At 44.9% G+C, this 24873-nt stretch overlaps 4 protein-coding genes across 5 annotated transcripts; 1 reads left to right on the forward strand and 3 right to left on the reverse strand.

The window, feature by feature from the left end:
• Nucleotides 1-1862: 1862 nt before the first annotated feature.
• Nucleotides 1863-6646, reverse strand: LOC116161722 (merlin). Its single transcript, XM_031475177.1, has 8 exons — nt 6422-6646; nt 6248-6377; nt 5761-6200; nt 5451-5660; nt 5165-5401; nt 2698-3224; nt 2046-2635; nt 1863-2002 (listed from the first exon to the last, which is right to left on the reverse strand). The coding sequence occupies exons 1-7, from the start codon at nt 6518-6520 to the stop codon at nt 2425-2427; spliced, it is 1854 nt and encodes a 617-aa protein (XP_031331037.1). The 5' UTR covers nt 6521-6646; the 3' UTR covers nt 1863-2002; nt 2046-2424.
• A 2242-nt stretch (nt 6647-8888) lies between these two features.
• On the forward strand, nt 8889-11624 carry LOC116162533 (glucose dehydrogenase [FAD, quinone]-like). The gene is made up of 3 exons (XM_031476167.1): nt 8889-9120; nt 9168-9383; nt 9429-11624. Exons 1-3 carry the CDS (start codon nt 8958-8960, stop codon nt 10820-10822), a joined length of 1773 nt encoding a protein of 590 aa, XP_031332027.1. The 5' UTR covers nt 8889-8957; the 3' UTR covers nt 10823-11624.
• A 2678-nt stretch (nt 11625-14302) lies between these two features.
• LOC116162510 (gustatory receptor for sugar taste 64a-like) lies at nt 14303-15529 on the reverse strand. Its single transcript, XM_031476139.1, has 6 exons — nt 15359-15529; nt 15117-15271; nt 14783-15063; nt 14571-14733; nt 14434-14523; nt 14303-14385 (listed from the first exon to the last, which is right to left on the reverse strand). Exons 1-6 carry the CDS (start codon nt 15465-15467, stop codon nt 14314-14316), a joined length of 870 nt encoding a protein of 289 aa, XP_031331999.1. The 5' UTR covers nt 15468-15529; the 3' UTR covers nt 14303-14313.
• Nucleotides 15530-18729: 3200 nt separating this feature from the next.
• LOC116161697 (glucose dehydrogenase [FAD, quinone]-like) lies at nt 18730-20962 on the reverse strand. Of its 2 annotated transcripts, XM_031475141.1 has the most exons (4): nt 20923-20962; nt 20600-20866; nt 20339-20554; nt 18730-20286 (listed from the first exon to the last, which is right to left on the reverse strand). In XM_031475141.1, the coding sequence occupies exons 2-4, from the start codon at nt 20766-20768 to the stop codon at nt 18848-18850; spliced, it is 1824 nt and encodes a 607-aa protein (XP_031331001.1). In that variant the 5' UTR covers nt 20769-20866; nt 20923-20962; the 3' UTR covers nt 18730-18847. The 2 variants fall into 2 exon arrangements, with proteins under 2 accessions (XP_031331001.1, XP_031331000.1); XM_031475140.1 differs by lacking the exon at nt 20923-20962 and having other exon boundaries at nt 20600-20907.
• Nucleotides 20963-24873: the final 3911 nt, after the last annotated feature.

The raw sequence follows: 24873 nt of genomic DNA on the forward strand, positions 1-24873 counted from the left end.
TCCAGCAAAGAAAAAAATTAATACCAGGAGAACAGAAGCAAACGGTTTCCGAAGAAAGACTTTGTATCAGGAGAACTGAATGGTTAGTACCTAATGCTCCCACTATTAAAGTAGACTCTTCTGATATCCCAGGTATTTTTGAAGAAAATTGAAAGTATCAGGAAAGCAGTAAGTGAGTAAGAAACCTTCATCACATCCTCGATGCCCTTGCAGAGTTCAAGAGAAAGATTGTTTTAATTAAAATGTAGGAAAAAAAGGGGTTGCAAGCTCATACGCCAGTCCTCTCTTTCATCTCTCCTGATACCTGAGGCACTGCTTAAAAGGAAGATAAATAGTTACTCTCCTGACGATATACAGGCGCCACTTATATTTGTACGAAGAAAGTAAGCGTAAAGAAATTTAAGCAAATCGTTATAATTACTCTCTTGAACCGCAGAGGCTTTGTGAAGAGGAAGCTGCGCAAATCAGGAAAACAGAAGTGAAAAGGTAAAAAATAGAACGTAATTCATGCCTTGTGCGTTCTACCGCCTATAGGTAGGTTTCGCCCAGACCCCGCGGTGTTATTACGACCTCCCACTCGTGTATGGTATTTTTTCAAAAAATTTTTAGGACATTATCTAGACAATAATCATAGGCATGGTGACTGTTTTAAACATTTGTGGAGAGAATGTAGCACCGGGGGGTCTGGGGGGTATGGAATACCCCCCAGGAAGCGAAGATGCGATTACGTTTTGCCAAAGACTACCATCAAGAAAATGCGATAGGAGTAAAATAAATAGAATGAGCAAGTTCTACTTTGCTAAGGTCACTCTCTGCTGGCTGGGGGTATTCCAGTAGCACCGGGGGGTCGGGGGAGTATGGAACACCCCCCAGGAGACGAAGATGCGATTACGTTTTGCCAAAAACTACCATCAAGAAAATGCGATAGGAGTAAAATAAATAGAATGATCAAGTTCTACTTTGCTATAAGGTCACTATCTGCTGACTAGGGGTATTCCAGTAGCACCGGGGGGTCGGGGGAGTATGGAATACCCCCCAGCAGACGAAGATGCGATTACGTTTTGCCAAAGACTACCATCAAGAAAATGCGATAGGAGTAAAATAAATAGAATGAGCAAGTTCTACTTTGCTAAGGTCACTCTCTGCTGGCTGGGGGTATTCCAGTAGCACCGGGGGGTCGGGGGAGTATGGAACACCCCCCAGGAGACGAAGATGCGATTACGTTTTGCCAAAAACTACCATCAAGAAAATGCGATAGGAGTAAAATAAATAGAGTATGGAATGATTACGTTTTACTACCATTGCAAGTATCACTGAAATACGAAGATGCGATTACTGCCAAAAACTACCATCAAGAAAATGCGATAGGAGTAAAATAAATAGCATGATCAAGTTCTACTTTGCTAAGGTCACTCTCAGCTGGCTGGGGGGTATTCCAGACCCCCAGGTGATATTTCCTCCCAAAACAATAGCTCCTCTAGAGCACTGGTGTATGGGAAAATGAAATTTCAGGACATTCTCTAGACAATAATCATAGGCATGGTGCCGCCATCGACCTTGGAAATTGTAATTTGGCATCACAATTGAGGTCTTTAGTCTTGGATGACCTCGAACATGTAATTTGACACCTCAAAATGGGGCCATTAACCTTGTATGCCCTTGAGAATGTAATTTAAAATACCAATTGTTGACCTAATCCCAAGGTTAGCGCGGCTACGTGACTCCACTTTCACTTTGACCTTTTCAAGGTCACTACCGATTAACCTCAGGCCAATAGGATTCCTAAGTATAGGTCCACAGGGTAAATGATGGATAGGTACAATCAGGAGAACAGATTCTGTGTCTTAGAATATGATAACAACTCCTTGTACCAAATTTATTTATTTTTCCTCAAATCTGCACAAGAATTAACATTAATGATTAAGGTAAATTCTGTGATCCTGATATCCCTCAGAGGCATAGGTCTTCATACGTAGGTATGTCCCATTTATGTCTTCTTAAACTGAAAATTAGATGTATCAGGAGAACATGACAAAGTGCCTTACCTTAACATTGTTTAGCTTCTTGGCTCATCATCAGATCGAATTCGCAATTTGCCTCTTGACGCTCCAAGCTAGGAAAAACAAATGCGGCTCCCGTCGCTAAAATATCGGGTATAAAAACGAAACGGTGGCTTCGTATATTTGACAATTTTAGAAAAATATATACAAGTCTTTTCTTTTATTACAAAATATACACTTCTGTAACTACCTAAAATTATTGTCCTATCAAGCTGAAAATAGTTTAAACGATTATCCTTAAGCTCTCGTCGAAATGTCGTTTTTAGTCGGAATTGGAATTACCGTGTTATGGTTAGAGGAAGCGTTACGATTACATATTTACATAATACCATTACAGGTCTTGCGTCTAGGCCTACAACTGCAGCTATAACTCCTCGAAGAAGGCGACGCGCGATTTCGTCGAGCCCGACTTGCTCTTCCTCAGCGTCGAGTATTTGTTCTCGCCGAGCTTCACCTGCTCGTCGTGCAGCTGGTCGAGCTCGCTCTGCTTCTCGCCGACCTTTAGGACGGCGATCTCGGAACGGAGCTCGCGCAGCTGGTTCTGGAGGTGTTTCGATTTTTCGAGGTAGTCGACCCTGGCGGAACAGAGAGAGAGAGAGAGGGGGGTGATTGGAGGTGAGGACCGTCGACGACTTACCTTTCCTTTTCGATTTCGAGAGAGAGCTGATCTACGTCGCCGTGCGCTAAGAGGTCGTACGAATTGAGGTTAATGTTAAGGTTGAGATCGGGCGCGGGACTGGGTTCGCGTTCGAGCGCGAGCAGATCCGAGTGCATCTGCGGACTCAACGGGCTCGAGTACAGACTCGTGACCGACTGGATTGGACTAGCCGCGACGGAGTTCGAGTAGGCGTTGCGGCCGAGGAAGTCGAGGAGTTTCTCTTTCGCCTGCTTTTCGGCTGCGCGAGCGCGCAGCAGCTCGTCCTTGAGCTTGTTCGCTTCGGCGGCTCGCCTCTCCGACTCCTCGACGAGACGAGCGGTCAGCATCTCCGCCTCGCGCGTTTTACGCTCGAGATTCACCTTCTCCTCCTCGGTGCGCAACGCGCTCAGACGAATTCGCGTGATTTCCTGTTCGGCCTCCGACGCTTTCTGGCTGAGAAGCATCGCCTCCTCTTCGGCCACGCGACTTTTCTCCGCGAGAAGATCGGCGCTTTCTTCGGATCGGCGCTATAAAGAAGTATTTCTATTTTTCGTTCGCATTTTGAGTGCGGTAAAGTTACACATTTCAACTCTTAAGGGGGGCGTCTAGTAGCGGTCGGCCATGTTGCATCGAATATTCAAATTAGACATAGGCACTACAATACAATATTCTGGATGCAACATGGCTGCCGGTTTTAACAACCAATCAAAAATTACACATGATTGTCGCCACTGTCTCTATAAAGTCACTGTATTTAGTTATACTTAAAAGCGCCCTCTATTGAGCAGTAGTGTAAACATGTACGGAAGATTACGCTTATGGATTTATGCATTAGATGTCGCTCGCAAAAATTGAAATTGCTTATTATTGGTATTATTAGGGGGTAAGCCGAGCCACCATTGTTAAATCGAAAAATGGCGATTCAAAAAAATTCAGCGTCATAGGTGGCGGTGATACGGTGTTTATCGTACCGTCAGACAGACCTGTCAATTTATTTTCAATTATCCAAATGTCTAATTACGAGGAACTGCTTTCTCCTGGGCATGCGTCTTTTAGGTGCCCCTTCCTCTCAAAATAGTCTAGGGGCTAGGATATTCGACTCGGGCGGCTTTGAAATTTTTTTATTTCAATTATTTGATGTTTTTTTAAATTTCTTGAAATTTTTGTTTAAATTTCTTGAATCTTTCATTTATTTTTTTAGTCTTTTTTGAATATCCCTAGTGTGTTAATTCTTGAACAGAGAATATAATATGCTATTTTTATAGGGGCGTTTATTACAAATGTTTCTATATCGTGATCGTAGAATTATCTGCCGTTTTCAGAATAAGTATACGCGGTCACGTATCGAACCTAACCTATTTTTTTTTAAGTAGAACAGCCGGTATAGCATATTAATTCTCTTTTTCAAAATACACTAAAAAAATTCAAAAAGATTCAAGGAATAATCAAAAAATCTCAATTTTTTTTGAATCACTAGAATCTTTTTTGAATATCATTGCTGGTGTATTAAATTATTCTAGATCTCTTTTAACCAGCAAAATATACATTCGGAACTTGACAATTTTCCAATTTTAATTTTACACCAAAGTGTAACCCCAAATGAGCACTTGACTATATTACTTTTTTGATAGCTATGAAGGGTGGGGGGATTCCATACCTCCCCGAAGTTTTTTGGAAGATTGCCGCATACCCCCTTCTATCAAGAAATATGGTAGAGAACGCAGTACCGAGGGTGGGGTATGATAAACTGAGGTTCAATTACCTTTTCCCAAAAGTTACCACGAGTGCTAGAAGAAAAAAACCTAGGGATACACTGCCGGTTTTTTTCTAAAAGGGCAATAGAGCCACCGTATATACTGGGGGGTCTTTTACCCCCCAGCCCCCATTGCTATGCTTTCTCCCATAAAACATGTGGCCCTCAGAAGTCATTATAGTTTTTTGGAAGATTACCACATCTCCCCCCCTCTCCCCGAAATACGACGAAGAACGCAGTATTGGAGGGTATGGAAAACTTCCCAGGAAACAGAAGTTCAATTGCCTTTTCCCAAAGGTTACCACGAGAGTGCTGGGGATACACTGGTTTTTTTGAATGGCAATAGAGCCACCATATATACTGGTCGGTTTTCTGTACCCCCCAGACCACCCCAGTGGTACGCTTTCTCCCATAAAACATTTAGCCATCAGAACCCATTATAGTTTTTGGGAAGACTTCCACATATCCCCTTTTACCTTTTTACATACGTGTGCCTTTTGAAAATGGAGAGGGGGGGGGCGGGGGGAACATACGTTCTAGTCGTCACGGTACTCTAATGAAAGGAACGAAAGGAATTAACTTGTTATGTGAAAAATTAAATTTTTAGTTGAACAATGTGCCCACACCTCTAGACGCCCCCCCCCCCCCCCCATATGCGAATACAAATTTTGTGCATTGTTCAGTAGCGGTAGACATTGAAAAACCATGGCCTACCAGCGCTTCATTGGCGAGTCTTATTTCCTCCTGGTACTGCAACAGCCTCTGTTCCAAATTGGCCCGTTCCCGTTCGGCCTCCTCCCTGAGCTGCTTCTCGCGCGCCAACCGATTGCGTTGCACCTGCCGCCTCTGCTTCTCCTCCTTCGCGGCGGCCTTCATCTGCTGCAGCTCCATCGAGTCGGGCTTCCGCCTTCGCATGAAGAGATCGTGATTTCCCATGCACAAATCTAATATCTGAAAGAGGGGCGGTTTAAGGGGGACGATCGTAACGGCGACCACTCACCAATTTATTCATGCGAACTTTTTGACTAAAGAAAACGAAATTCGGCGAGTTCTTGTCGACGGGCTTAATTATAAATTTCTTATCATCGAAGCTAATGTGTCTAATTTCCGACCACGTGAAGGTCGTCTTTGGCTGCAATTTGTTTTCCTTTTCGTAAATATTTAAACCTAAAGCCGTCACGCCGAGCCACAGATCAGTCTCTTTTTTATTCTGAAAGGGAAAAGGTCAAATTTCGCAAAACACACCGCGCTCGCCAAGGGGTAGACCCAATTTCGGAATGAAAGTGGTCTACCCCTCGGTGCTCGCCTACCGTAATTGGGAAGTAGTTGACGCCGTACATGTCGAGGTCCTGCGCGATCTTAAGGTACTCCATTTCGGCCTCGTCGCGACTCATACCGCGGTGATCGGCGTACCAGACCCGTATTCGTTCCTCCCACATGTCGAGCGTCATCTGGTACTGATCGATCACGCGTTGCGGCAGTAGGTCTTCGCTTGCTAGCATGCCCGGTTTGTACGTGTCCTCGTCAAAGTCGCCGAACTTGGCCTGAACGGCGTAACTGGCGAGCAACACGGACGCCTCGGGCGGGCAGTAAATATCCATGGATAGAATCGCCTGTTTAACTTGCAGGAAGAATAAGTGCTGTGTCACTTCCTGGACGAGCTCGTCGGCGACCTCTTCCGGATAAAACTTCGCCAGAAACATGAACGAGGTGCAACTGTGCGGATCCTTGTGTATGCTCTGATCCTGTACTATAACAAAAGATTGCATACGAGCTCGGTCAGAAGCAAGCGGGTACCTTTCTTGTCGAGCTTGAGCCACGAAATGAATCCCTTCGAGTCCTCGTACTGCAAGCCGAAGTACCAAGTCTCTCGTAGTCCGATAGTGCGACAGACCAGATCGAAGAGATCGCGCCCCGTCGCCCGCCACTACAAACGTAATTACATAACGTTCAAATTCGGGAGAAACTTACCTCCAAATTAAACTCCAATTCGGCGTCTAAAGTGCACACCTTGACCGGGAAACTCTTGTGAGTCTTCTTTCTTCGAAACGGGGGCATTTTCTGTCGCATTATAAATTCTACGCGATACGTTTTGGCTAATTGTTTATTATACAGCGAAATTAATAAATTATCATAACTTTGGGAGCTTGTCAAAACTTTCGTTTAGGTTAAAAATGGCGTTAACGCGGTGGCAACTTAAAAAAAATTAAATCCCCAAATTTTAATTTTTAATTAAAAAAGCACTATTGCCACGTTTCCATTATGACTGCAATAACTCAAATTTTTCTCCGCCGATCATCTTTGGTATTAAAGTCGCACTGAAGCTAAAAAAATGCGATACTTTAGGCGCCAGTCTGTTCTCGAGCGTACCTTACTTAAAGAACCCAAAAAGCTAGGAAAAGATTCTGGAGAGCAATGTTGGGAATTTGGAAAAAGCAGAAAGAGTGCTCTAGAAATCAGAAGACTCTGGAAAATGCTTCCAAATCCTAGAAAGGCTACAGAGCTCTGATAAAGGTTCCATAAGTGTCTATAAAATACCTACATTGCCTGTGGAAGACCTTCAAAAGGCAAAACACTACAAAAATGCCTAAACAGCGCTCCTCTTAAACGTTCGCTAAGGCAAATCGGAAAAAAGCTTTCTAAAAAACACAAATGGCAAAAAAATACTTTGGTTAAAGAAAAGAATTTGTAGCGCCTAAAACATTATAAAGGCTCTAGAAGCCATAGGGATTTGGAAAACATTTGGAAACCTTTGGTTCTATGCAAGAGCAAAACGTATAGTGCTCTAGAAAAATGTAAAAAATTTGGAAATGGTTTAAGCCTTGAGCCTAAACGATCCTGGAACACATCTAGAGGAGCCTTCTAAGGTTTTTTTAGAGTTTTCCAAGTGAAGTTCCAAGATTTTTGCCAAAATTATGAATGTTTGAAAAAAAAAGATCAGTTTACGGGAGATATTTGATGTACTTTAGAAGATTTTCCAAAGCTAACTCACTTCTCAAGCCTTAAAGGCGCTTTCTAAGACATTCCAGCGCATGAAAGCCTTTGGAAAGAAATGTTTGCTTTTACCAGGAGTTTCGAGGGGAAACAGCATACCGGGGGGAGTACTCCCCAGTCTACGCGACAGTAATTTCATACGATAATTCGTTCTCTCCTTCATGATAACATTTAGAAAAAAGTAATCTAGTCTTCATATATGATGGTCCCCAGGAGCCCCCCCCCCCACCCCCACAAGAGCGCGAGCTTTCAAATTCTCGTACTACCTAGTTTTTCGAAACAGCTCTTTTTCATGTTGCGAAGTTCTATTTCCTAGCTTTAGCGCCCCCATGGTAACCTTCGGAAAAAGGTAATCTAGCTTTGAGTTTGCGTTTTGAGATTAGTTTGCGTTCGCGTTTTGAGTTTGCGTTTAAGTATTGAGCTTGCGTTTGTGTTTCAAGTTTGTGTTGGCGTTTGGATTTGCATTTTGAGTTTGCGGTTGCGTTTAGCCTATTATAGGAGTGTGCGTTTGCTTTTTGCGGTTTGAGATTGCATTCGCGCTTTGATTTTGCGTTTACGTATTTGCTTTGTGTTTGCGTTTTATGTTTAAGTTTGCGTTTTAAGTTTGCGTTGGCGTTTGGATTTGCATTTTGAGTTTGCGGTTGCGTTTATTCTAGAGATGTGCGTTTGCTTTTTGCGCTTTGAGATTGCGTTTGCGTTTTGAGTTTGCGCTTGCGTTTCGAGTGCGTTTTGAAGTTGCGTTTCCATACCCCCATTACGTTATCCCCTTAAAAATAGCTCTGTAAATAAGACGGGAGCTTTGTAGAAGACCTAAAAAGCTAACAAGCACTTGAAAGTGTCGTTATAACAATTGTCCAGCTCGTTCAGAAGGCTACTAAAGCTTCTTTTTCCTCTGGAAAGAACTTGTATGCACTAGAAAGATTTGACTTAACTTAACTCCCTAGAAAAAAAGAAAAGAACGGAAAGGAAAAGAAACGACAAGAAATGAAAAGGAAAGAAAAGAAAAGAAAAGAAAAGAAAAAAAAGAAAAATGAGAAGAAAAGAAAAAAAAAAGGAAAAGGAAAAAACGGGAAACAAAAGAAAAGAAAAGAAAACAAAGAAACCCGTTCATCCGAACGGTGTAGAAAAAATAACTTCTGATGCTTTTGAATGTGTATACAGGGTTTTCAAGGAGATAGTCCTCTTTTCCAAAAAGAAACTACTGGTGTCAGCAAAATGAAAAAGAAAGATGACGACGCTAAAGCTTTGTTTCAACCGGTCCAGATTTGCGTGCGTAAAAGGAAAAAAAGGATAAGCGTTTCTATTAAATGAGATTATGAACCCGAAAATTTCCTGGATGCAAATCATTTGTATTGTAGAAATTATCTTATCGGTTTCGGTTTTTAATTAGGAATCAGCGCGATCGTCAAAGTCAAAGTTAATGATAAACATGGCGATTTTTAAAACGTGTCATATCTCAGAGCGCATTTTCCGTTTTCAATGCCAAAAAACAGTTTAAATTTAAATGTAAGCCATGGACGTTTGCGCGTTGGTTCTTCTGAGCCTGATCGGCGCGGCGAGGTGCTACAGCCTCAGCTACTACGAGACGCTGATCGCTAAGGAAATTAAGCGGGCCAGTACCTACGTCTTTCCGAAGGACGCCGGCGGTTTTCGGAGTGCTAATACGGAACCTAGGGGTGGGGCGCTTGGTGTTTTTGCCTAATCTGACAGTGACCTTTTTTAGGGTTTGGAGTCTTCGACTTTGCCGTGATCGGTTCGGGGTCCGCAGGATCGGTTGTCGCGAGCAGACTGTCGGAAGATCGTAACTGGACCGTTCTTCTACTGGAAGCCGGCGGCGAAGAGAACCACTTCACTGAAATTCCGGCGATGTCCACTTACGCCGCCGGTTTGGAGTGCAATTGGGGATTTAACAGTACGCCCCAAACCGCCTGCTGCCTGGGTAAGCGGAATTGGTCGCGATAAATTCTACACGAAATCTCTTCAGCAATGGGCGGAGTATGTCCGTTTCCCAGAGGGAAATCGCTTGGTGGTACTAGCGCAATTAACGTGCTGGTGTACAGTCGAGGGAATAAGTTGGACTACGAGAGGTGGTCGGAGGACAACCCAGGGTGGGGGTACCGAGACGTTTTGCCGTATTTTCTTAAGTCGGAGAACTCAAAGATTGATGACCACGATGAGGGTTACCACGGACGTGGTGGTTGTCTGAATGTCGAACGTCACTCGCCGACAAGTCCGAAAGCGGTTGCCTTTCTCACGGCAAACCAGGAGCTAGGGCGCTCGGTTGTCGATTTCAACGGGCCCAATCAGGTAGGCGCTGGCCGCAATCAGTTTAATACCATCCACGGCCGCCGCCAGAGCTCGGCCAAAGCCTTCTTGGGGCACGCGCGACTACGCCCCAATTTAAAAATTGCAACCCACTGCTACGTAACCAAACTCCTGGTCGATAGCGCCACCAGGTCAGCTACCGGCGTCCTTTTCTCTCACAAGGGCACTCAATACGTCGCGAAGATAAGGAGAGAAGTCATCCTCTCAGCTGGCGTCGTGGGATCTCCAACGATTCTGATGCATTCGGGAATCGGCCCAAGGCACCAACTCGACGAGCTGAAGATCCCCACGGTGCAGGACCTAGACGTGGGGCTACACATGCACGACCACCTCATGTTCTACAACATGTACTTCACCACGTCAATAACCGACGAGGCGTACAAGCTCCGGGAGTCCATCGCGCGGTATCTGGACGGTAGCGGACCGTTCACCATAGCGAGCAACGCTCAAGCCGCAGCCTATTTACCCCAATCCGGGACGAACTCGACCGTACCCGACGTGGAGGTCGTCTTCATTCCCACAGTTCGCGCTCCGCCCGATCTTCACGCGGGCGAGTTGCAGGTTTCGCAAATGGTGGCGGTCATTCTCCACCCCAAGACACGCGGGCGAATTTTTCTACAGTCTAGGGACCCCTTTGTGTACCCGCTCATCGATTCCAGGTGCCTTTCGGACGAAGAGGACCTCGAAAGCGTTCACAAGGCCATAGAGAAAGTAATGGAGTTCTTTGATACGAAAGCGTTCAGGGCGATGAACGCGACGCTGCTACCCGACCCGAGGTGTGCGAACCGTGGGTTTAGATCTCGCGAGTACTGGACGTGCCTGATTCGTCTAACGGCGATGAACGCGTACCACGGCGGCGGCACGTGTCGAATGGGACCGGATCCGAGCGAGGGAGCCGTCGTCGACAACAAGTTGAGGGTGTACGGCGTCGGAAATTTGAGGGTTGCCGACACGAGCGTCGTTCCAATTACGCTCTCCGGTCACATGAGCGCCCCGGCGATGATGATCGGCGAGCGGGCGGCGGATTTTATTAAAATGGAGCATCGAACGTAAGTCGCGGCGGGGTAAAAAATATAATTACTTGTATCAGGAGAGACCGAAAAACAATATATCGACCATTATACAGAGCTCTGGTGGGTCTTGAAGAGCTTACCAGAGCCTTTTCCCTAACCATGGTGTGGTAAAGCCTGGAGGGATTTGGAAAGCTCTCTGTTGCGGTGTACAGCGGGAGATTTCCGGCCCTTCCTAGGCTTTCCAGTGCAAACCCTAGGAAGCTTTGTAAACCGAAACCTAATCTGTTAAAAATTTCTTAAGTGCTTGCATTGCAAACCCTTCTAGTGTCTAATTCATGGAAGCCTAGGAGAACAGATGTTGCATAAGAGTAGAGCTGCAGATTGCGCCACCAGGTACCAGGTAGTACTTAAGACAGCAGGGTGGAACTAAAGAAGGCGGCAGTCTAAAGAAGTAGCACGATAAAACTCTAGATGGCGCTTATGGAAACGGGGCATCTACCAATATACAGATCACAACATAACAGGGTGAAAGAGTTACTAACAAAAAAATTCCGTCTGCGGATAGGATCGCAAAGTAGCTCAAGAAGGGCCAGGAGGACTTAAGGGAAGTGTACTGAAGGGGTAAAATACCCACATTTTCAACAGAAATGGAGGTAACATCAGACGGATTCACTACAGGCGCATTATTCCCAAGAGACTTGTCGTTTCCTATTCAGCAGGAGTTCAGAAGTAGACGGGATTATAAGTTTTGTACCGACAGCCCATTGTAAAGATACAAACAAAACATGTAGTTTTGTCAGGCGCTTAAAAGTACAAAGATTTCTAAATGGGCCGAAAAATAATTATTCGTTCCTTTTGTTCTCTTGATACCAACATTTTTTCCAGAAAGAACTCACTAGAGGTGCATTATTTTCAATCAACCTCTGGTTTTTTATTTGTCTGACTACCCGGAGAACATGAGGGCTGAGGAAGTCCTTCCCCATTACCCAAAAATGTATTTCAAACCCAAATTTGCTTTAAAACTTTACAAGTTTTGTATCAGGAGGATATAATAATGTGCGAGGAGGTGTTCCTGCTCCTAATACATGAACTATCAGTTAGAAAATGTTTGTAAAATTTGTCTGGCTACCAGGAGAACATGATGGTTGAGGAGGTCCTTTTCCTCATCCTTTCCCATTACCCAATAATGTATTTCAAAGCCAAATTTCGTTTTAAATCTTTACAAGTTTTGTATCAGGAGGATATAATGTGCGAGGAGGTGTTTCTGTTCCTAATACATGAACTATCAGTTAGAAAATTGTTGTAAAATTTGTCTGGCTACCAGGAGAACATGATGGTTGAGGAAGACCTTTCCCTCATCCTTTCCCATTACCCAACAATATATTTCAAAGTCAAATTTCATTTTAAATATTTACAAGTTCTGTATCAGGAGAATATAATGTGCGAGGAGGTGTTTATCGGTTTCTAATGCATGAACTATTAGTTAGAAAATGTTTGTAAAATTTTTCTAGCTACCAGGAGAACATGATGGTTGAGGAAGACCTTTCCCTCATCCTTTCCCAATACACAAAAATGTATTTCAAAGCCAAATTTCGTTTTAAATCTTTACAAGTTCTGTATCAGGAGGATATAATGTGCGAGGAGGTGTTTATCTGTTCTAATGCATGAACGATTAGTTAGAAAATGTTTGTAAAATTTTTCTGGCTACCAGGAGAACATGATGGTTGAGGAAGACCTTTCCCTCATCCTTTCCCATTACCCAAAAATGTATTTCAAAGCCAAATTTCGTTTTAAATCTTTACAAGTTTTGTATCAGGAGGATATAATGTGCGAGGAGGTGTTTCTGTTCCTAATACATGAACTATCAGTTAGAAAAGGTTTGTAAAATTTGTCTGGTTACCAGGAGAACATGATGGTTGAGGAAGACCTTTCCCTCATCCTTTCCCATTACCCAAAAATGTATTTCAAAGCCAAATTTCGTTTTAAATCTTTACAAGTTTTGTATCATGAGGATATAATAATGTGCGAGGAGGTGTTTCTGCTCCTAATACATGAACTATCAGTTAGAAAATTGTTGTAAAATTTGTCTGGCTACCAGGAGAACATGATGGTTGAGGAAGACCTTTCCCTCATCCTTTCCCATTACCCAACAATATATTTCAAAGTCAAATTTCATTTTAAATATTTACAAGTTCTGTATCAGGAGAATATAATGTGCGAGGAGGTGTTTATCGGTTTCTAATGCATGAACTATTAGTTAGAAAATGTTTGTAAAATTTTTCTAGCTACCAGGAGAACATGATGGTTGAGGAAGACCTTTCCCTCATCCTTTCCCAATACACAAAAATGTATTTCAAAGCCAAATTTCGTTTTAAATCTTTACAAGTTCTGTATCAGGAGGATATAATGTGCGAGGAGGTGTTTATCTGTTCTAATGCATGAACGATTAGTTAGAAAATGTTTGTAAAATTTTTCTGGCTACCAGGAGAACATGATGGTTGAGGAAGACCTTTCCCTCATCCTTTCCCATTACCCAAAAATGTATTTCAAAGCCAAATTTCGTTTTAAATCTTTACAAGTTTTGTATCAGGAGGATATAATGTGCGAGGAGGTGTTTCTGTTCCTAATACATGAACTATCAGTTAGAAAAGGTTTGTAAAATTTGTCTGGTTACCAGGAGAACATGATGGTTGAGGAAGACCTTTCCCTCATCCTTTCCCATTACCCAAAAATGTATTTCAAAGCCAAATTTCGTTTTAAATCTTTACAAGTTTTGTATCAGGAGGATATAATAATGTGCGAGGAGGTGTTTCTGTTCCTAATACATGAACTATCAGTTAGAAAATGTTTATAAAATTTGTCTGGCTACCAGGACAACATAATGGTTGAGGAGACCTTTTCCTCATCCTTTCCCATTACCCAAAAATATATTTCAAAACCAAATTTCGTTTTAAATCTTTACAAGTTTTGTATCAGGAGGATATAATGTGCGAGGAGGTGTTTCTGTTCCTAATACATTAACTATCAGCTAAAATGGGCGATTAAAACGTTGTATCAGGAGCGCATAAAATTGATGATGGCCATTCTCAGGGACATGGAACTTTAAAAATCCCTAAAAGAACCTGCACTGTACCAAAACTGTGTGAGGAGGCTACGCCAACCCTTTCTTCTTATACAACCATCCCCCCCCCCCCAGCATTCGAAGACTTATAGATTACATTTTTTCCAAAGGTTATTATGCATGAGGGGGCTAAGACAAATAGAGGAGGAGGTATCGTGTCCTTCTTCGTTGAGGATGTCCCGCTACTATGCTAACGTAAGGCACAATGTAATCTTCTCTATCAGTCAACTGTCGTTTTCTATACTCCTAATAAATTTAATTCTGTTTTGACCGCAAAGTTGTGGAGAAAAAAAACAAGAGTATTAGGGGAACATAAAATTGATTATGTGAGAAAGTTGCCCAAGTGTCAATTTCCTCCAGAAGAAGAAGTGTTACATTTTATTAAATTAGCGCATGATCGCACAATCGAATCAATTCTTCATTTTCGACGCCACAAAGGTCTGCATCAAAACCAATTCGTACGTCATAATCGCTCCGGCTATCTGAAAGGTATTCCGTCAGCAAGCTCGACAGTAGGGTACCATACTCACGCTTAAAAGTAAACTACGCGTAATGACAAAGAAGCCTTTGCCGGACAAGGACGGGGGGTTAAAGCTGATGTGCAAGATGAATCTTCTGATCTGCAAAAATAAAAGTTATCACAGCCCCCTTTACGGCCTCTCCGTACCTCTACACTGTAAATATTGGGCGAGACGGAATTTAGGCTGAGTAATGGTCTCTTGCTCTCCTCGCCGATCCACGCTCCGTATAGACAAACGCAAACCGTGCGGCAAGCTAAAAAGCCGAACGAGAAGAAGAAGTAGATCTTCTCAACTGCCCCCTCTATACGGCTAGAAGAACCGATTTAAGTCTAGGTGTTCTTACTTTGTGTATACGTACTTCAGACTGTGGAACAGTTGGACGAGTACGTAGAACAAGTTGCTGCAGAACGAGAGCAGGATTAAGCCGGATAAGCGTTCGTTCAGCGTCCTGCAAAGTATGCAGAGTCGAACGTAGTCCTCCCTTACTTCCTTCCACAGTGTTTGGTTGGATACCTTCTGGTCCAGATACAATTCGACCCTCACAGCCACCTGCTGGAAGCGTTGGGCGAGTCCCGCGCCCATTACGGATATGAAGAGATCTATGTAGGTCCAGGAAAAGGCCGACGCGAATGTGATCACCTGAAACGAAGACGCGAGGTGTCGTTCTTTAGATCTTCGCGATGTCTTCGTACCTGCATTAGAAAACCGAACCATACGGAGTAACTGATTATGGCGAAGACTTGAGGAAACGCGATGACTACGAAGAAGTACTCGAAAATGTCTTGGTCGCCGGTCCTCAGCTGGTCGGCGGTGATGAAGTGGCCGACCACTGACAAGACGTGTTCAACTGAAACAGGAGAAGATCATTGCCATTTTACAGGCGGTTGAGAGGCGCCGCGCATTTCCATTGCAATAATTTTGAGGCGAAACTCACTTGTTGCGATGGACAGGATCGTCACGGTCATTGCTTTAATCCTCAGGTTCATACGTCGCGGCCACCCGTAGCTTCCCATCGCCATCTCCATGGCGTGCCAGTCGCGCATCAGTCCCGGCCAATCTCTCGCCAGCTGCACGAACAGCACGTGCACCGTAATCGAATTGGCGAAAAACGCCACCGCCGCTAAAATCTCCGATCAGTTACTCGCAATCTCAACCCCGCCACTTACTAATCCTATCGATCTCCGCCCGCATCACGAATATCTCGTAGATCGACGCGTACATCGGCACGAAGAGGCACGCCGTCAGAACGCCGGCGTACCAGACCTTCCACGATCTCCAACTGAAACGCAATCCGTCCTCCGTCTCGCCGCAAACTCCGTCGACCGGCAGAAGCGCGAAGATCTGGCCGAGAACTATCGTCGAGCGCAAGCAGTTGTGGAAGCTCTTCGGCGACGCTTTCCGCCTCCGCGGCCACAGACCCATTTCGAATGCACCGCCGTGGTTTTAATTTGCGTGACAACGATGTGGGCTTATTAATTTTAGATTTGCGGGAGTAAACGGATCGCAGGGTAATAAAGGTGTGTACACACGGTTAATGGAGATCGTCGGTCCCGATTGGATTTTATTACTGTTTGCTCTTAGTTTATTATTCAGACCGTAAATTGCATGGGACTATTACAAGAGTTTTCCGAAGACCTATTTTTAGGTTTAACAAATAATCGTGCATGGCTAACGTTGTGGTATCAGGAGAATGGTTCTGTGCTCCTGATGACAGACGCAATCAATTATTTGAAAACGCAGCAATGTTCTGCTATCCTTGAAATAAATGAATTTAAACCTTTTTGTGCTCCTGATCAAATTTTCTTACCTGACGCCATTTATGATATTCCTATATCTCGGATTTCCATCAATCGGGGCAAAGTTAATCTAAATGTTGATGGACATTTTCTTAAGGTTTCTATCGGATGTATCAGGAGCATAAAACGGCAAATGAAAGCTTTCTCCTACTTACATTATTCGGTAATTAATAGTTTTCTGTTCTCCCGATTTTTTACATGTTGCATCCGTGTCTCCGCATCTACCAATCAAGTGCGACGAATACGCACGAATACTGTATTCTGTTCTGTTCTCCTTATAGGAGATCTAACATTTCAACACAATAAATCACGATAACAGAAACTCGAAACCTTTCATGTATTGTCCTCTTTCCAATATCAACGTAAGATCTCACTATACTGTTCTCCTGATGTACTAGGAGCTTTTTATGTATTCTGTTCTCCTGACACCAAATTTGACAGAAAATATTCGCGTCGCGGTAACATAAACGCGTACCTATAATGTTCTCCTGATAACATCTCCATAGAAAACAATTGTATCGGGATTTCTTACGTATTTATGTTTCCCTGATAACCGAACCGTGAGCAAGTCTTTATTAAGATCTTATCTCGTATTATGGTCTAGTGATACCAATGTACCCCAAAGAGCATATTACTGCATCTTTTCCAAGAAACAATTGTACCAGGATAACAGAAACCTGATTAGGTTTTCCTTTGCACGTATATAACCCATTATAAGGATAACAAAGCGCGTGAAGTTTTTTTTTTTCGCGTTACAAACCTCAGTACCGCCCTTGCAAGAAGTAATTGGATCAGTATAACTAAACAGCGAAAGGGTTTCATATCCTCCTGATACCACGGTCTCCTCAGAAATTAATTGTATCAGGATCAGTTTGACCGTTCAGTGACCATTTCCGGGAAATCATAAACAACACAGCAAAGAAGAACTCGATCACTCTTTTCCCTCCGTCCCGTAGCACCTACTCTCGTGGAGGTTTTCTGGAAATAGTAATGGAACCATCGTATAATGCTGGGGAAATGCCATCGAACTTCTCACAAGAATCCTGTGAGCTATGGAATACATTTCATGAAAAAAGGATACGACTGTTCTTTCCCAAAAAAGTAGTACCTAACCGGGGGGTTTGGGGGCTATAGAATCCCCCAGAAAACGAAGATACGATTACCTTTTACAAAAGACCATCACTGTGGATACCGAGGGGGGGGGGGGGATTCCATACCCACCAGAAACGCCGATACCACGTTCTGCCCCCACAAAAACGTTTAGTCCTCGAGACTCTGAGAAAATCGTACCTGGGGGGGGGGGGAGTATGGAACCCCGCAACAAAAGAGGATGTGATTGCTTTTTCCCAAAGACTACCTACCATGCCAGTGACAAAAGTAAATCGAATCCTATTTTGCTGAAAGCACACTTTTCTGGCGCGGGGGATTGCCACACCCCCCGAGACCACACGCCCACAAAAGTGTAGTCCTCAAAACTACCATGACAGTAATATGAGTAAAATAAGGAATTATCGGGATTTACTTTTCTAAGGTTACTTTGTAATGCCAGGGGGAGTACAGAATCCCCCCCCCCCCCAACCAGAAAGATGTGATTGAATTTTCCCAACGACTACCACGACAGTAATGTGAGAAAAATAAAGAAATTAACGGGTTCTACTTTGCTAAAGGCACTTCCTAATGGCTGGGGGGTATGGCATACCACCCAGCCCCCCCCCCCCCCCGTACAACGTTTTCCACCACGAGACGTTTAGTCTTCAATACTACCATGACAGTGATATGAGTAAAATAAAGGAATTATCCTGATTTACTTTGCTAAGGTCACTTTCTAATGGCAGGGGGAGTATAGAATACCCCCCTCCCACCGCGCCAGAAAAAAATGTGATTGCATTTTCCCAACGACTACCATGACAGTAACATCAGAAAGATAAAGAAATTATCAACTTTTCCTAGGGCACTTTCTAATGGCCGGGGGTTATAGCATACCCCCCCCTCCCCCCCGGTACAACGTTTTCCACCACGAGACGTTTAGTCTTTAAGACTCTCACGGTTTTTTGAGAAAATCAGTAGAGTATCTTCTAAGAATTATTGCAGAGAATGTAACACCGCGGGACTTGGAGAGTATGGAATACCCCTCAGCAAACGAAGAGGCGATTATCAAAGGCTACCATGACAATGACGGCAGTAAAACAAAGAATTATCGAGTCCTATTTTGCTGAGAGCACACTTTACTGCGAGCTTTGCTGGCTGGGGGTTTTTGAGAAAATTATCAGGTTATGTTCTACGAATTATTGCGGGGAACGTGTAGCACTGGGGGGGGGGGCTCCCCAGCAAAAAATGATGTGATTACACCATTTTCCCAAAATTAGTCAAGCCATAGCTCAAGACAAATTATAAATCCATTATTAAACCACACCTCAGCTCATACACCAAGATAACTAAGCGCGCTTCAAATGACACCAAGCACACTGAGATCAAGCGACGTTTGCTGAAACGCTTCTAAGCTACAGGCAATTATGCTTACTTAATCGGCCGGATTAAAATCCCACAATTCCGAAATAAATAAATAAATGTTACAGGATAACAGGAACGCATTATGAATAATGAATTGAAAATTGCTGAGAGTTCATTTATTTATAATCCTCCTTGATGAAGTCGGCCACCCGTTCGCCCACCATCATGGCCGGCGCGCTCATGTGACCCGAAATGGTGATCGGGATGACGCTCGCGTCGGCGATCCTCAGGTTTCTAACGCCGTAAACCTTCAGCCTGCTATCGACAACGGCACCGTGCCGCGGGTCCGGCCCCATTCGGCACGTCCCTCCCCCGTGGTACGCATTCAACGACGACCAAGGGATCAAGCACATCCAGTACTCGCGCGATCTAAAACCGAGATCGGCGCACCTCGAGTCGGGAATCAAGGTGGCGTTCATCTCCCTGAAGGCCTCGGTGTCGAAGAGCTCCATCACCTTTTCGATTCCCATGTAAACGGTCTCCTTGTCCGCGTTACCCTCGTCGGCGAGGCACTTGGAATCGATTAGCGGATACGCGAAGGGATCGCTGGAGTTTAAAAACACGCGCCCGCGCGTCTTCGGGTGGAGCAGCACCAGCGTGATCTGCGAGATTTGCTCGTCGGACCTCCTCGACCACATGCGCCTGACGACGTCGTCTCGGACGCCCGCCACGAACCCGGACGTGTTCGTCGTAACGGTGGGAACGAAGACGAGTTCGATATCGGGCACGGTCGTGTTTTTCGTCGACAGTTGAAAGAACGCGATTCCCTGCGGGTTCGTGGCTATGGTCAGTGGTCCGAAACCGTGCAGGTACTGGGCGATGGACTCGCGCAGCGTGTACACCGGATCGGTGATGGAGGTGGTGAAATAAATGTTGTAGAAGATCAGGTGATCGTGCAAGTTTTCGCCGACCTCGAGATCCTTGACGAGCGGAATCTTGAGCTCGTTGAGGTGGCGCTTGCGGCCGATGCCGGAATGCATGAGGATCGCTGGTGATCCGACCACGCCGGCCGAGAGGATGACTTCCTTTTTTATTTTCGCGATGTACTTGGTGTTTTTGTGAGAGAACAGGACGCCGGTTGCTGCCTTGGTGATGGGGTCGGTGAGGATCTTGGTGACGTAGCTGTGAGTGGAGATCTTCAGGTTGCGGCGGAGACGCGTGGATGTCAAGAAGGCCTTGGCTGAACTCTGGCGGCGACCGTGGAGCGTATTGAACTGATTGCTGCTGGCACCCAGCTGATTGTAACCGTTGATGTCCACCATTGGGTAACCAAGTTCCGCGTAGGCTTTGAGGAGGGCGTTCACCTTCTTGCTTGTTGGGGAATGACGTTCGACATTTAAATAACCACCGTAGCCGTGGTAGCCTTTGTCGCCCTTGGTGTTAAAGTTTTCCGATTTCTTGAAGTATGGCAAAACGTCTCGGTACCCCCACCCTGGGCTATCCTCCGACCACTTGTCGTAGTCCATCTTGTTTCCTCTGGCGTAGACCAGCACGTTGATTGCCGTCGTGCCACCAAGCGACTTGCCTCTAGGAAAAGGGCAAATTCCATTCATGCCTAAGAGAGAAAGGGCACCGTGTGACTTGGTCAAGGCGATGGTTACACTTACCCAAGCAGCAAGTGCTTTGAAAAGTGCTGTTGAAACCCCAGTTGTACTCCAGGTTGGCCGCATAATTAGACATGGCAGGGATCTCGGTAAAATTACTCTCTTCACCTCCCGCTTCCAGTAGAAGAACTGACCAGTTGCGATTCTCCGACAACCTGCTGGCCACCACGGATCCCCCGGAACCGGAACCGATGACCACGAAGTCGACGACACCAAACACTAGAATCGCGAGTTCAGAGCACTGCATCCGACCAACACACTCACCTCTTGGGTAATCATTAAAGGTGCGATACTCGCCGGCGTCCTTTGGAAATGAGTATGCAGTCGAGCGCTTAATTTCCTCGGCTATTAAATCCTCCAGGTACTCAACATCCGAATGTGGTCCAACTGAGCCGACCAAAAGCAAAAGAAACCATTCGTAGATTACCACCATGGTCCAGGTGCGAATCGCATGTGGTTTATTCCCACCTTTATTTATATACACGTAGTGCTTCGACGTCACTGGCGGTGCAATCAACTTACGTCACTTATCTTTAAAAACCTCCAGATAACTAGGATTTAACCAAAAAAATGCAAATCTCAATTACCTTCGTTCGTTCACCTTCAGGCGACCACGTGTTAAAGTGACCTTTACCGTCGAAAACCTTGACGATATGTTTACTTCTCTAATAATAATTAAAAACCAAAGGTGATTAAACGCCGACCTTATCTAACTGTGTCGATAGGAACGAAAATGTTCCCGAAAGTGGCTCTGCCACTGGAATTGAGTGGTTTTCGGGCGTAATCTGTTTTTCCTTTTTGGGTTTGGGAGGTGGCAACTATGAAATAATACCCCCCAGCAAATGAGGATTGGATGACAATTTTTGGACAATCACAAAGCGCCCGGGGAAGAAGAATTCGAAAACTCATTTTCATATGACCCGCAGCTTTCCATGGGGTTTTTTGGAAATGTCAATAGGACCTTTGTATGCCCTCTCCCCCTCCCCATGCTATCTACGTTCAACGCTTATACTCCTCACGACTTCGCCATAGCTTTCGAGACGATTATCACATCATCTTCACATTGCAGAGAGCGCATAGCACGAGAAGGTCTGGGGGGTATGGAATACAAGAGAAGATCAATGACAATTTCCGGAAAAGGAAAAATATCTCCCCCCCCCCCGCCGCCACTCCCTTTAGCCCCGGTACTAGGTTTTCCCCCACAAAACTTTTATCCCAAGCATAGTTTTTGGGAGGTTTATCGCCTGCTCTCATCGGCTCCGAACAAGCATATGGCAGAGAACGCAGCACTGGGGGGTTTGAGGGGCATGAAGTAACCCACCCGGTGCTACGATGTTTGTGGTACTTCTGAGAAGAAGAGAATCTAATCATTCTTTCCCAAAAACTCTCATGAGAATGGGGAAGGTTACATATTTTTGTGTAAGAAATTTGCTATCGGGGGGTCTGGGGGGTATGGAATCCCCCCCAGCCAAGCGGTTGAGTGAAAAAACAAGGATTCGATGATTCCTTCTCTACTTCCCTTTGCACCCTCCGGTAACCTTTGGACAAATATAGTCAAGTCTTCGTGTGCTGGGGGGTATTCCATACCCCCCCAGACCCCCCGGTGCTACGATGTTTGTGGTACTTCTGAGGAGAAGAGAATCTGATCATTCTTTCCCAAAATCTCTCATGAGAATGGGGAAGGTTACATATTTTTGTGTAAGAAATTTGCCACCGGGGGGTCTGGAATACCCCCCAGCCAAGCGGTAGAGTGAAAAAACAAGGATTCGATGATCCTTCTCTACTTCCCTTTGCACCCCCCGGTAACCATTGGACAAAATAGTAAAGTATTCGTGTGCTGGGGGGTATTCCATACCCCCCCCAGACCCCCCGGTGCTACGATGTTTGTGGTACTTCTGAGAAGAAGAGAATCTGATCATTCTTTCCCAAAATCTCTCATGAGAATGGGGAAGGTTACATATTTTTGTGTAAGAAATTTGCTATCGGGGGGTCTGGGGGGTATGGAATCCCCCCCAGCCAAGCGGTTGAGTGAAAAAACAAGGATTCGATGATTCCTTCTCTACTTCCCTTTGCACCCTCCGGTAACCTTTGGACAAATATAGTCAAGTCTTCGTGTGCTGGGGGGTATTCCATACCCCCCCAGACCCCCCGGTGCTACGATGTTTGTGGTACTTCTGAGGAGAAGAGAATCTGATCATTCTTTCCCAAAATCTCTCATGAGAATGGGGAAGGTTACATATTTTTGTGTAAGAAATTTGCCACCGGGGGGTCTGGAATACCCCCCAGCCAAGCGGTAGAGTGAAAAAACAAGGATTCGATGATCCTTCTCTACTTCCCTTTGCACCCCCCGGTAACCATTGGACAAAATAGTAAAGTATTCGTGTGCTGGGGGGTATTCCATACCCCCCCCAGACCCCCCGGTGCTACGATGTTTGTGGTACTTCTGAGAAGAAGAGAATCTGATCATTCTTTCCCAAAATCTCTCATGAGAATGGGGAAGGTTACATATTTTTGTGTAAGAAATTTGCTATCGGGGGGTCTGGGGGGTATGGAATCCCCCCCAGCCAAGCGGTTGAGTGAAAAAACAAGGATTCGATGATTCCTTCTCTACTTCCCTTTGCACCCTCCGGTAACCTTTGGACAAATATAGTCAAGTCTTCGTGTGCTGGGGGGTATTCCATACCCCCCCAGACCCCCCGGTGCTACGATGTTTGTGGTACTTCTGAGGAGAAGAGAATCTGATCATTCTTTCCCAAAATCTCTCATGAGAATGGGGAAGATTACATATTTTTGTGTAAGAAATTTGCCACCGGGGGGTCTGGAATACCCCCCAGCCAAGCGGTAGAGTGAAAAAACAAGGATTCGATGATCCTTCTCTACTTCCCTTTGCACCCCCCGGTAACCATTGGACAAAATAGTAAAGTATTCGTGTGCTGGGGGGTATTCCATACCCCCCCATGCTACGATGTTTGTGGTACTTCTGAGAAGAAGAGAATCTGATCATTCTTTCCCAAAATCTCTCATGAGAATGGGGAAGGTTACATATTTTTGTGTAAGAAATTTGCCACCGGGGGGTCTGGAATACCCCCCAGCCAAGCGGTAGAGTGAAAAAACAAGGATTCGATGATTCCTTCTCTACTTCCCTTTGCACCCCCCGGTAACCATTGGACAAAATAGTCAAGTATTCGTGTGCTGGGGGGTATTCCATACCCCCCAGACCCCCCGGTGCTACGATGTTTGTGGTACTTCTCAGGAGATGAGAATCTAATCATTCTTTCCCAAAAAATTTCATGAGAATGGGGAAGGTTACATATTTTTGTGTAAGAAATTTGTTACCGGGGGGTCTGGGGGGTATGGAATACCCCCAGCCAAGCGGTAGAGTGAAAAAACAAGGATTCGATGATTCCTTCTCTACTTCCCTTTGCACCCCCCAGTAACCATTGGACAAAATAGTCAAGTATTCGTGTGCTGGGGGGTATTCCATATCCCCCAGACCCCCCGGTGCTACGATGTTTGTGGTACTTCTGAGAAGAAGAGAATCTGATCATTCTTTCCCAAAAACTCTCATGAGAATGGGGAAGGTTACATATTTTTGTGTAAGAAATTTGCTACCGGGTAGTCTGGGGGGTATGGAATCCCCCCCAGCCAAGCGGTAGAGTGAAAAAACAAGGATTCGATGATTCCTTCTCTGCTTCCCTTTGCACCCCCCCGGTAACCTTTGGACAAAATAGTTAAGTATTCGTGTGCTGCCCAGACCCCCCGGTGCTACGATGTTTGTGGTACTTCTCAGGAGAAGAGAATCCAATCATTTTTTCCCAAAAACTCTCATGAGAATGGGGAAGGTTACATATTTTTGTGTAAGAAATTAAGTTACCGGGGGGTCTGGAATACCCCCCAGCCAAGCGGTAGTTTGCACCCCCCGGTACCCTTTGGAAAAATATAGCTAAATTCTTGTATGCTGGGGGGTTTTCCACCACAATGCGTTCAGTCCTCAAGACTCTCATGGTTTTTGAGAAAGTGATTAAAAAATCTAAAAAGAATTATTGCAGAGAACGTAGCACGGGAGGGGGGATTAGGTGGTATGGAATACCTCCCAGCCATAGAAGATGTGCCTTTTCCCAAAGACTACCATGTCAGTGATGATAGGAGTAAAATATAAACAATTTTCTCACCCACAAAACTTGTAGCCCCCAGCACTTCCACACCTTAATTGAGGAGAATGTCTCATCATCTTCTCCTAAAATGCATAGCAGAGAACGTAGCACCGGAGGGAAGCCTTTCCCTGAGAAGGTAGGGGGGGGGGGATAGCAAAAGAAAATTCAATAAAAATTTCAGGAAATAGCAATGGAACCAATTATGGTGGGGGTGTTCCAAACCCCCAACACCCCAGTGCTATGTACTCCCCCGCGAAACGTTATTAGCCCTCAGAGCTCTCTCATAGAGATCATTATCACATATCATCTGCTCCTGAGAAGCATCGCAGAGGACATATAGTACTGGGGGTCTGGGATATTCACCCTCCAGCAAAAAAATGCAAT

This window comes from Photinus pyralis, unplaced genomic scaffold (genome assembly GCF_008802855.1).
Source record: "Photinus pyralis isolate 1611_PpyrPB1 unplaced genomic scaffold, Ppyr1.3 Ppyr1.4_LG10, whole genome shotgun sequence".
Lineage (NCBI taxonomy): Eukaryota > Metazoa > Arthropoda > Insecta > Coleoptera > Lampyridae > Photinus > Photinus pyralis.